This window comes from Mytilus galloprovincialis, chromosome 10 (genome assembly GCF_965363235.1).
Source record: "Mytilus galloprovincialis chromosome 10, xbMytGall1.hap1.1, whole genome shotgun sequence".
NCBI classification, from domain to species: domain Eukaryota; kingdom Metazoa; phylum Mollusca; class Bivalvia; order Mytilida; family Mytilidae; genus Mytilus; species Mytilus galloprovincialis.
In genome coordinates this window covers 16,891,258-16,904,584 of record NC_134847.1, presented here as the reverse complement: position 1 = coordinate 16,904,584, position 13,327 = coordinate 16,891,258, and the positions used below count along the sequence as shown (strand labels likewise).

General features: G+C 31.6%; 1 protein-coding gene across 1 annotated transcript in view; it reads right to left on the bottom strand.

The window, feature by feature from the left end:
• Window positions 1–13,327, bottom strand: part of LOC143049935 (ubiquitin carboxyl-terminal hydrolase 47-like) — a 44,195-nt gene that overhangs the window by 25,631 nt on the left and 5,237 nt on the right. Inside the window, exons 3-15 of the mRNA XM_076223713.1 lie at window positions 13,076–13,198; window positions 11,898–12,042; window positions 11,471–11,567; window positions 10,668–10,746; window positions 9,746–9,812; window positions 8,263–8,402; window positions 7,739–7,828; window positions 6,834–6,929; window positions 6,199–6,296; window positions 2,596–2,711; window positions 2,026–2,141; window positions 1,442–1,521; window positions 953–1,004 (exon numbers count right to left, since the gene is read on the bottom strand). Of these exons, the coding sequence (XP_076079828.1) occupies window positions 953–1,004; window positions 1,442–1,521; window positions 2,026–2,141; window positions 2,596–2,711; window positions 6,199–6,296; window positions 6,834–6,929; window positions 7,739–7,828; window positions 8,263–8,402; window positions 9,746–9,812; window positions 10,668–10,746; window positions 11,471–11,567; window positions 11,898–12,042; window positions 13,076–13,198 (1,299 nt within the window). The remainder of the gene's footprint in view (window positions 1–952; window positions 1,005–1,441; window positions 1,522–2,025; window positions 2,142–2,595; window positions 2,712–6,198; window positions 6,297–6,833; window positions 6,930–7,738; window positions 7,829–8,262; window positions 8,403–9,745; window positions 9,813–10,667; window positions 10,747–11,470; window positions 11,568–11,897; window positions 12,043–13,075; window positions 13,199–13,327) is intronic.

The window sequence follows — 13,327 nt, the reverse complement described above, 5'->3', positions numbered from 1 at the left end:
TGATTGTTGGTTGCTTAACGTCCAGTGGCAAATATTTCATGCATATTCAGGACGAAAATAAATATTATTTGGTGTTGAAATCAATACAACTAAGTTTAAGTAGGTTGATTTCTGTTAGTTATATCAAGTTGTATTGGAGAAACTCTGCGTTCAATACCTTTTGTTCAAAGTAAAATATAACATTGACTCCTTGAATTAATTTGTTTAAATAAGCATTGTTAAACTGCTGTAAATATTGCAATGTGTTCATTATGGTTTACAACCAAAGAAACTGCATTCTCTTTAAATGTGTTATGGTTCTTTTCAGTAAAACGTAAAATACTATGATTATTCACAAAAAGAGAAACAACAAGGCTTTTTTTCGACCACCACAAAAGAATAAAATACTGGATAATTGTGATCATGTATAATCAGTTTTATTATACTTCATGTTGAAATGCCATATTTTGATTGGCTAATACGAGGGTGTGAATTTACTCTATCACATAGCTGAGAGGGTGACTTTTTTTTTAAATGTTACCCTCTCGTCTAGACCAATCAAAAATCAACAATTTAAAGGACAATGAATTGAATTTACATCAAGTAATTGAATACAATGCTTAAGTTTGACATTTTGACTCATCAGATTTTATTATTTAACTGTCAAAATTAAAAAAAAAACCATCTTGCTTAATTTTGTTGGTTTTTTTTTACTACCTGTAACGTTGTTATGTATGTGAAATACTTTTGAATAAAATATTAATCTGTAAAAGACAATAATGATAGGACATTCAGTATAATAAATTAAATATCACATAGCTGAGAGGGTGATAGAGCAGATTGGTATCCCTTGAAAAAGCATTGTCAACCTTGGCTTCGCCGCAGTTGACAATGTTTTCTCGGGGTAACAATCTGCTCTATCACCCTCTCAGCTATGTGTCATTTATATAATGTTTACAAGACATAATCTTACTTTTGAGACATGTTGGTCATTGAAGCTGTACCACTGTCCATCTATGAAACACCTAAAAATAAGACAGTTATCAAAATTAAAACAATCTTATATTGACTACAATTAATAGAATAAAAAGGCAGAATCGATTTACACATAATATAATATAATAAACATGTTTGTACTTTTCACTTTAATACTAAAAAATTATTCAATGAAGGTGATAAAATTTATGAAACAGATGTATTAAAGATATCTGCATATCTGTTATTTTTTTATTCCTGTAGGAATTTCTCTTAGTGAAAAACACAAACTTTTGTACATTGACCAATTTATTTCTTTTCAGTGATGCATAACAATTGTATCAACCTTTTTTTCACTTTAAACTCGTTTTTAAACTATTTTCAGTCCCCATCTTTAGATGATGTACAAGTTCAGGATTTTGTTATAAGCTTTCGGACTGGTTTAAAACACAGTAAACTTATAAATAAAATTTTTAGTTAATCTTACTTAATGTATGCGTAATAATGGCCGCCAGCAGCACTTCCTGAATGTATCATTATGGAAAACAACTCGTACATATATGGACCCTGTGGATAGAAAAAAAGTAGAACTAATAACACTGAAATGAACTACAATATCCAACTGATCAAGATGTTTTACTGATTTTAATCTAATGAAACTAGCCATTGTCTAAAAACTCATCAATGCATATCACAATTATACCCTTACCAAGTAAAAATTAGCTATATTTCAATACAAAAACAAAATAAATGGGCAATATAATGTTATACAGGGACAAAACTCAAGGATGAAATCATGATATAAGGGATGCTACCCAAAATCAAACTTGATCTGAGTTTTGTCGTAATAAACATTGTGTACATGTTTAATAACATTTGATTGGGGCACACTTAAGTTAGAGAACAGAAACGAAAAAGCTGAATGTTCCATTTGTAAAGGGGCATAACTTTAAAATGGTAAAGGTGACGCCACCAAAATTAAAACTTGATTTGTGTTTTGAGTAATCAGCATTGTATATAATATTCATGACATTTGATTGAGGCAAACAGATTTAACCTTCTTAAACATACCTTCATTTCCTGTGCGTTTCTAGAATTAGCAGCAGCTTCGTTGAGTAGACTAGAGGAATCACTTCCAGATGAAGCTCCTGACACACAATTCTCTACCTCAATACCTTCATCTATACCTGTAAAACATACATAATATAAGCTCTTCAAAACATACTTTGAAGATCTTCTTTTTATCATTTCTATTTTTTTTAAAAACAAACAAAAAAGGTTTGTCCACAGATTATTTGTATTTTTGGTCATGATTTAGTTATCTTATGATTTCTGTAGATAGAAGGTCATATATGATTTTTTAGTGTTGTATGATTAATGACTTCTGTTCTTTCTGGTAATTTGGAAATTAAAGTATCCTCAGGATATACACCTGACTCATTCATTTCCATTTTTAATCCAATCAGAGATTAACATTTTCTCACCATTACCACTAATGTAAATTCAAAGAATTTCCCATTTTTATAGGAAAACTTGGTTTAAGACACTTGATAACCTGCCTGCCTACCTTCATCACTACTATCCTCTGCAGGATCAGATATAACTTTCTCTGATGTACATTCTATGGAGTTGTCTACCTACCTTCATCACTACTATCCTCTGCAGGATCAGGTATCACTTTCTCTGATGCACATTCTGTGGAATTTGTGGTCGATTCTACTAAATGATTTAAGTTTAATACATCTGGAAATGTCATTCTGTAAAAGAAAATTGAAAACACATTTATATTATTTCACACTTTATATGCTTTTCATGTACAGTGTTCTACCCAGGCCGTTTTAGCGTCGCGGTACCGCGACGCTATATTTTTTCACCGTGATGCTATAATAATTGCCGCGACGCTATAATTATTCCCGCGACGCTACAATTATTTTGAAGATGCTATTTTACTTGTCCTCAATTTGGAACTTTCATCTATTATCGATTATGATCATAAAAATTATATCACCTTTAATTGTAATCCCTTTAAGTCGGACACTAAAGGCAATTAAGAGATTAAATAGCTAGGTGTTAATTGCCCTCAGGGTGATAACTGTTTGGATGCGAATATCCCAAGCTGACACTTGTGACATGACTAATACCACGTGTCTGCAATCACCAATTTCGACATGGAAAAATGCAATCACAAAACATTTCAAAATCTACGTTTTGTAATACGAAATTTCAAAGATTGAAACGATTTTAATTTTTTTTAAAAAAGGTCCTTTATTTGTGCATCTCTCCAAAAGTTACTTTCTTTCTCTTCCGGTAATACGAGAGCGAGAATTTTGGTTTAGAGCTAAACTAAGTTTAATACTTCTTTAAAAAGTTATCATAATTGGCTTAAGTCTATGTTTAATCCATTTAATGCATTAAAAGCGTCTTATTCATTCACAATCTCTTGTCAAACAATGTTTATTCTCAGACTCATTTTCGTAAATTTTTCTACGGCCGCCATTGCACATTTTTGTGTAAACTGCGGATCGGAACCGGACCAGATATGACAAAAATCCGCATTTTCATGATAATGACAACAGATGGACAGTAGACAGAAAAAATATACCAAGAGAGAAAACTACGCATTAACAGACTATTTGTTAGATAACATTTTGATGTAAAGATAAGAAACAACTGGGACTAATTTATTGAGTGCCATGAAACAATTAATTTCATAAACATGATAAAAAAAGTTTTTAAATTGATTTTTTTTGCTACTTTTGCTACTTTATCTTTACTTGATATAATATAAAAATAGTTAATTTTGTGAACTAGATATTTTGTTTTGTATATAAACAGGTTGATCTATAATGAACCATTCATTCATTTGACTTACTGTTGGGTAACTGAAACCACATATTTATTTTTATTTGGCACAAGAGGAAAAAAATAATTCTGTAACAATAAATGAATAAAGAAAACATAAACTGAAACAACTGTTTTTGTGGTTATAGTTTAATTGTATTCTCAGTTATGAATTGAACAATATAAACTAAAACATATAAAGGAAATAGAGTATCAACGCGACGCGACAAACGACATTAAAAATTAAAATGTCAATTGTTCTTGAACAATTGAGAGGTCTTTCCTTTTGTAATGTAAAATACATGTTCCAATAGACGTAGAATGTATTGAAAAGGTCAAGGTCAACCTTAAAAAGCTTTAAAACACACTGAAAATCCTGTAAATAAGGTCAAAAACAAATAATTCGCTATATGGGACATGACCTTGACCTTTGACCTTTTGACCTTTGTCAAGGTCATTAGTTCCCAATGTCATTGCTGAAGACCCCATGGGTCTAGGACCTTTGGTTACATAGTAAAAGCTGATTTTGTCTTTTCAGAAGCCTAAATCAGGGGTTATGCCCCTTACAGAAAGGTCAAATCTCTTCGGTCAAAATGTAACAAAGTTGCGCCATAATGACCCAAACATTTTCCATTATTTAAAACTTCTGTAAGTATAATGGTTTCTGAGATTATCCCATAACAAGGTGTTAGGTCAAAGGTCAAGGTCAACATACAAATTTGACCTTGAGGTATTTTTCAAAGATACATGAATTGATGATGATTGGTGAAGATCCTAGGTGTCTACGACTTACGGTTTCTGAGTTTTGGTGGCCAACCGACACCGGTTAATTTTCAGAGGGGCATAACCCTACCAATGAGTCGTTGAATCTTTTCGATCCAAATGTAACGAAGAACCGGGGTCTGGTCCTGAACAAATTTCACCCTTTGGTTTTTTTCTACCTATTACGGTTACGGTGTTGGAACGATAACAAGGTTTTTTGGTTTCGGAGGGATTACTCCGAACCGACAAAATATTTCGACTCACAGGGTGAGTTCCGGATAGGTATTCATGACACAGATACAAAGTGTGAATATGAAAGCAACACGTCTTACGGTTAACGCGGATAAATTTGTCAAAGTTTGGCGGAAGAATAATAATAATAATAATAATAATAATAATAAACAGAAGAAATACAGTAAGGTCTTTCCTTATAGAAAAAGGAAAGACCTTAAAAATAGTTATTTTTTTTACGCAAAATGTGATGTTATCCAAAATTTCTGGGGAGAACACTGCATGTAGGAAAACAAACAAACTGTTAAGTGAACAAATTTTTAAGTGTAATCAAAATTTACATGGTAGGTGATGATTTGAAATTCTAATTTGAATCGATTTTTGGATTATATGAAATTTAATTCTATATTTAGATTGTTGGTAGTTTTTGATGAATTCTTTCACAACTTGACTAGACAATCACTTATTGTAGTACTCAGCAAACCTCCACTCATTGTTCAAAGTACTTGAAAACAGAATGTAGTCGTCTATACAGATTCAATAAGCACTCATAAATTACTACTCATTGCTATGAATTTGGAGATCAAATATGAAGTCATTCCATTCAGCAGTACATTGGAAAGTGTGACAAAAAGATTCCTCTGGAGTGACAACACTTCTTACACCAATGAGGGTTTGATTTCAGATTTGACATGGATCCTTGTATATCATTTAGACAGAAGTTTACCTCTAGATGTCTTTTATGACTTCAGCGTGCAGTTATTAGGTAGATCATATATAGTATATATTTTTTTAGACAGAATTTTCCTATACTTAGACAAAATGAAGATTTTACTATGCTCTTTTCAAAAATCTAATAAAAAGTATGGGTCACCATGTTATTTTTCAAACTATGAGTCATTGAAAATTGCCTAAATTAGGTAAGATTGTTCATGGAAAAACACATTTGTGTGCATAAAAAAAAATCTACGAAAATAGAATTTTGAAATAAATTTTGAAAAGATAGGTTTTGTAATATGTTTTCAGAAAATAAAAAGAAAAATGGTGTCACCAATTTGTTTTCTTGCTACAAGTTAAAATAAAATATTTCCCTATTAGTTCAGTATTTTTTTTTTACTAAAAGAGTTATCTTTCCTTAAATGGCTCATTTGAAAAAAATTATTCTTAAAGCAAAAAAATTGATATTTGTTTAAATATTTTGATTTATACAATAAATCACCAAGTTTTCTTTATATTATTAAACGGTCTAACCATAACATTGCAAATCTGTCTCCAAATTTGCAGATTTAGGCAAATAACTAGACCAATTTTTTACTGTGATTGTACAATCCAAGATGGCGGTATACCATAAATCTACCTTAAGTTTATGTCTCAACTGTGGTTTTACTGATACAATAAGAAATTGTGTACCTTTCATTTAATTTTATCCTATGCATTGTATTGTAGTCAAAATCAAATCTTTTCAGCTGCAATGTTAGGAGGTAGGGGAACGTCTCAAATTTAAATCCCTGCAAAAACAAAAAAATAACAATCAAAATGTTGGATGTTTGAAAAAATACATACATCGGAAATACCTGCATAACACATCGTCATAGTCAACATACATCTCTAATTAAATTTTTTAATTTTTTTGTTCAAGCATGCTTTTAAAATTCAAGCAAGACAGATTTGTCTATTTTTGCTGGCCTTACAGTGTATCTCCTGTAAATAGGGATTCTCAGTAATTACTAATGAATAACTAATTTTGATGGCACTGATGGTGTGAAAAAACTTCAAAGTTCTAGGCAGTAAATTTCTCTTTCTCAAATCTATCTGTCACAAATCACAATACGTTCATAATGATCCTTATATATGTATGTGTTACAATTAAAAAGCAAGTCTAAAATGCAGTTTTGTAAAATTTACTAAATAAGTGTTTGATTTAACTATTATAAAAGATTTTATGTATCTTTTACACTGAAGGTGTAATACAACCATTGATTTACCCCTATCAGTACTGTGATATAGTGGTATTACACCTGAAGTGTTAATTAACATACAAGTACCTTATGGGCATCACATTTCTTGTTACATTTCTCACAAAAGTACTGATTTGTGTCATTCAGTATTTCAGGTTGTACAAATGCATCTATTGCTTCTCTCTACAAATTCAACAAATTCAACGATTATAAGAAATAGAAGCGTAAAAAAAGATAAAATCGTACACAAAAGATTAAGTTTATGATAGATATCTGCATTGGTACAAGAATTGGATTAACAATATTTTTTACCCATCACTCGTTTTATATGACTTTAATACATGTATAAACATCAAATGGTAAAAATAATATGATAGTTTTTGCTGTATAACCAGAATTGTAGTCAACCTTTTTGTTTTTGGGTTTGTGTCACATTCAAAATTTCATATATTTCCTAAAATTCATTTAAACTTGAACCATGAAGTGTAATTTTTTCAACTTATCAACATATTAATTTGACTAATATACCAATGGTACTTTTAAATACACATATTTTTTTAGCTGAATGTAAAAATTACTAATAATACATTTTGTACATTTTAATATGCAGAAAAACTTACCATAGTTACCATAAGCAGTCTGTGATCCATTTGGATGAATAACCAATAGTATGTCTAAATACACAGAAATACTTACCACAGAACCATAAGCAGTCTGTGATCAAAATGGATGAATTACCAATAGTATGTCTAAATACACAGAAATACCACAGAACCGTAAGCAGTCTGTGATCCAATTGGATGAATAACCAATGGTATGTCTAAATACACAGAAATACTTACCACAGAACCATAAGCAGTCTGTGATCAAAATGGATGAATTACCAATGGTATGTCTAAATACACAGAAATACTTACCACAGAACCGTAAGCAGTCTGTGATCAAAATGGACGAATTACCAATGGTATGTCTAAATATGCATTAATACTTACCACAGAACCGTAAGCAGTCTGTGATCCAAATGGACGAATAACCAATGGTATGTCTAAATACGCATCCACTCTAGCACTTTCATTATTACACTGTCAAGATAAATATTCAAACATCAGAATCTTTAACAGTTGGTTTAAAATTCAGGTGTCTAACATCTAAAGATTCTGATAGGATATTTTTTATTTCCATGCACTATGGATAGCTTTGCTCTTTAAAACTAATTAAGTCATTGTGTATGCCTTTGTTTTTTTAGTGCCAATATTTTTTTCACAGATAATTTCTAGATAGCCTGTGTTCTAAAGAGTTTTATAAAACAATATAAACACCTTGATGGCTCAAGTTAATCTTTTTTTTTCAGAGTTAACTTGCAAACATAAAAATATCCTTCATGTAAACAGTACATTAAATCAAAAACATTCAATTAAAGTCCAAATTATAAAAATGGGCAAAACTAGTAGCATTAACATAAGGTAGAAACTGATCCTAGTTTGCTTGCAAACATATTTGTGTACTTTTTGTTTACCTCTAAGCACTTGACATAGTCCTTCATTTTGCCCTGATACAGATGATTAATTAGATTAGCCTGGTCTGTATTCCTCCATTTCGATTCAAGGGCATCAAACATCACCCGGCATAGTTCTTGGACATCATGTTGCTGCCACACTGAAGTGAATAAATGTTATGTCTATCAAACATTGTTTTACCTGCAGGGAAGAGAGCTTTTAAACATATGGTCACCTACAATTGCTAACATCCACTTCAACTTTGGTGGAAAGATTTCTCAATGGTAATTATGCCATATCATAAATGGTCAAAAATTTTGGGGCTTGAACGACATCAAAAAGTTAAACGGACATAAAAATAATACTTTTTTCCCCTTTTTTTTTTTATTCTCCTTATTTTCAAATTTATATGGAATTTTAAAGTTGAATAGCCTGTTGTTCAGTTGTTGTCATTCACTGGGGTGGTTCATAAGGGTTATTTGGTTTCTCCTTTTTTAAATAGATTAGACCCTTGTTTTCCCTGTTTGAATTGTTTTACCCTAGCCATTGTAGCTTGCTGTTGGATGTTAACCAGGGCTCCGTGTTGAAGTCAACACTTTGACCTATAATTGTTATCATTTTAAACATTTTGACTTGGATGGAAAGTTGTCTCATTGGCAGTCATACCACATTATATTTATATAGACTTATCTAATAGCAAATTTGAGGACAACTCACTAAATTAATGGAATGAATGGAGAAGGATCTATTCTATGTTTTCTTAACCCTTTCACCGATAGCTGCCCAGACAGAAGCTACCCTGAGACGATGGCTTCCCTAGCTACTATTACTCAAGTGGGAGATTTTCATAATAAATGTCAATAAAAACTTGTCTGTAGTTATTTGTGTCTTTATTTCATTCACTAACAACATGTTCACAGTTTTGTTCATGTTTTGATAATTTTTTCTTCATAAAATATTCAAATTTTCAAATTTTCGGCATTATCTAGTTAAAATTATCAAAGTTCTGCTCTTTGACCCAAAATCGTAATTTTTTAACCCAAAACGGCAAAATTATGAAAAATTTAATGAGGCTGTACAAATTCCTTACACTGAACGATGTTTAGTCCAAGTGTTTTGTACATAATACAACATTTGATATAAAAAAAGTATACTAGTTTGGCTTCAATTCTTCCATATTCTTTCAAAAAAAATGTTCCCTCATTTCAAATTCTCGTAAATTCCGTAAATTTCCTCTGATTTTGACACGGTTTTCAACAAATGGAAGCGCCATGTTTACACTTTCATCTGTGTATTCAAACAAAGAAAGATAACTCGTGTTTGCACTGTTTTGAGCGGGAAATATAAAAGAGGTATTCCGATCCCGGTAAAACGGCACTCATCGTCAGCTGTCTGAAGGGTGAATCCCGGTAAACCGGGACTCATCGGCAAAAGGGTTATGGTAAAAAAAAAAAGTTACAAAAATATTAAATAAACATGTACAAATATGAACTTAATGCCTACCTTCACTACTATCCCAACCAAAACTTCTCGTAAGCTCTGTGGTCTCCACTGCTCTCTTTTTACTTGTCTATAACAATACATATATACATATTTATTACAGTTATTCTTCATTTACTCTTGCCTTGCTTAATTTATTACTGTAAATTCAGAAATTTTCATCATGATAAAAGGTGCAAAAATATGACATTTAGAATTATTTTTGTGTGTTGCATTTCAGCTTGAAAAATATGACTTTATTTATCCTCGTGTAAAGGGAGTGCCACGCTCTTTGCACGTTAAGAAACCCTTGCATCAACTCTTTGAGGGGTCCGTAGGTGACCTGTTGCAAGGCAAAATTTCTGTCCCTATCCAATATACCCTTATGTTTCAGTGGCAGTCTAAATTTCCCCGACTATCATCCCAAACGGCCTCTATTATGACAAAACCTACCTATTGTATTTATTGTTAACTTGTTCTCGTCCTGAATATGCATGAAATATTTGCCACTGGACGTTAAGCAACCAACAATCAATCAATCAATTTAATACAAGAGACACTAGTGATATTTCAGCATAAAGGATATGCCTAATCTAACCTCTCGTCATGTTATTTGCCAAAACATATATGCCTTTTTAACCCTTGACTGAGAGGCTTGATTAATTTGTGCATTATTAACTACTTTTTTTTACTCTGCTAAGGAAAAATGGGTTTTCAATATTTTTCTTAGCTATTTATTGTTATGAATTTTTTTTAACTGATATTTCATGTTCAAGAGGAATAAATTAGTTTCCAGACTAAATTTACCTCGTCTAGGCTAGAATTTTCTACAAAATACCTCTTCTGAACAGGATACATATCTGTTCTAAAGTTTCCTACGTTTTTTCATGTACAGTATCATCATATTGAAAGCTTTCGAAATTCATCAATTCTGAGATAATATTACCTGTAGCTGTAGGAAAAGTTTCTGTAGTTGGTATGGAATACTTTTGAAAGCCTCATCTTCTGATCCATCAAACTCCCATCTATAATTACATCAATATTTGATTTATATGCTTGTGATCTCAATGGGAGCTTACCGGTATGTTTGTTCATTGGTTGTCGTTTGTTCATAAGTGTTTCTTTTCTCTCTTCTTTTATATAAGTTAGACCCTTGGTTTTCTTGTTTGAATTGTTTTACACTATTTATTTTGGGTGCCTTAATAGCTTGCTGTTTGATGTGAGCCAAGACTCTGTGTTGAAGGTCGTACTTTGACCTTTAATTGTTATAATTTTTCAAACTTTGTGACTTGAATGGAGAGTTATCTTGTTGGCACTCATACCACATCTTCTTATTTCTATATATTATATGTTTTGTAACCTATCTTACTAATTTGAAAAGGCTATTTCACATTGATGGAAGTTACTCACCATATGTTCTACTAATCAGCAGTGTTTTGAAATGCATTTGTAATTCTAATATAAAAGTTAATATCATTGAATAAGTATTATAAGAACATTTTAATATAGTTTCATTATTTTCCAAAATAATGCAATATACTTCTTGATTATGAAAATGAGTACGCAGTAATATTAATCTTTTTTGTTCATGGCAAAATTACCATAGTGCCAATGAAATATAAAAAAAACATTTCTAAATTTGTTATCACACATACCAAGACTTTTACGGCCTTAATGATATACAAGTAATACAAAGCTTGTAAAAAAGTGAGAAAATGAAAATGGGACTATCGTTGATCTCTATCTTACCTATATAAAGCATTTCTGAATTCTGGTGTCATGTACAATGTCTGAATCAAACTATTGAGGTAACATGTCATTGCTTGATTGACCAGTCCAACATATCCTGAAATATAACAAAAGAAATAAACACTTATAACATGTGCAATCTAACGCTGAACAAAATTTCTTTAGACAAACAAAATATTTGTTTACATACTTCAAAATAATCCTCATGATCACAAGCATATTACTAAACAAATACAAGTTCATGCTTGGTTAATAGACCGCAATTTTTTTTTTATTTATCTTAACTTCTTTTCAACTTGGCATTGCCTTGAGCTACAAAATTTTCACACTCTAGATTACATGCATCCACAAATCCACTGAAACAGCGTCAGTGGTCCCAAGATAATGCCATTGTCAGAATAACTGTTTCTAGTATGTACATGTTTACCTGTGTCAGATTTCAACATAATGGAGGCATATGTATAGCCTGAGTCAGGATATGTGGAAACTGTTTCGTTGGCAGGTGTAGAACCAGATATATAGGATGAAGATGTTGATGCAACACTATCATAACTTGGTGGATCTGGAGCGGGCTGAAAAAAAGAGAAATTCACTTTTTATACACAATAAGTATGCATTTTTGGTAGTCTTTTTCATGGTGCATCTACTTCTACAAATTGTCAACCTTGACAATAACTGGTACAAGTACTAAGAAACTGATTACCCATATATAAGTTAATAGAAACATAACCATAACAGTGTGATACATAGAGAATATCATATGGCGTTTTCAATATCGCATCCGTATCACCCCGAGACACCAATATATTCCCAAGAGCTCTGCTGCTCAAGGGATTATATTGGTTGAGGGTTGATACAGTGTCAGGGGTTTCATTATCTTTCATGTTGACTGGTACTTTCCACTTTTCTAGGTGGTACTTTTCAATTTATTCCATGAATATCTTATATAAAAATTTCTACATTTAGGCGGTACTTGTCAATAGCATAGGAGGGTAAAAGTACCGGGTACCACCTCCTAATGAATGGCCTGTGAGTGTGTGATATTGAAAAAGCCTTATCATATACACTTTATTATATACATATACCTCAAGTAGATGTTTTTTATGTGACATGACGTCATACAGATAAGGAGGTTTGAAATGACGTCTTACAGATTATAGGTTTGACATGACGACATACAGATTAGGGTTTTGATAAAGCCTTTGCAACAGTGACTGCAATCGATGATGTGACGTCATACAGATTAAAGGTGTGATAAAGCTTTTGCAACCGTGCTGATATCGTTATCATCACGGGTGGCTGATACAGCACGCTTGCCATTGATTGTATTATACATACAATTTATCGGTATTTACTACTAAGTATATATATAATAAATAGAAAATAACTGTAATAGAATTTATAAAACTGTCTGTATAGCACTCTAAATCTATTCATTGATCTGAATAGGAAATTTATACAAAATCACCCAAGTCTTGTCAGGTGAAGATCTGTGTCATTTGGTCTCTTGTGTAGATTTGCCTCATTGGCAATCATATCACATCTTCTTTTTTTTTATTTGACCAGATCTTATATTCAACATTTGACCCCAAGACAATGACTTACTGGAATATCAGACAATTTTTGTGGCAGTGTGTCCTCTTTCTCCACCACTGTGAATTCATGTCGTCTTGTTCCAAGCATACAGATATCTGATAACTTCTGATTTGCACAAGTATACAAGGATATCTAGAAGAAATATGATAATTTCTGATCATTTATAGAATACATTTTCTCCAATGTCATATATTTGTAATCAACTACAAAATTCCAATTTAAAGAAAATTAATCTGTAGTGTCAAACAGATATATGTCAAG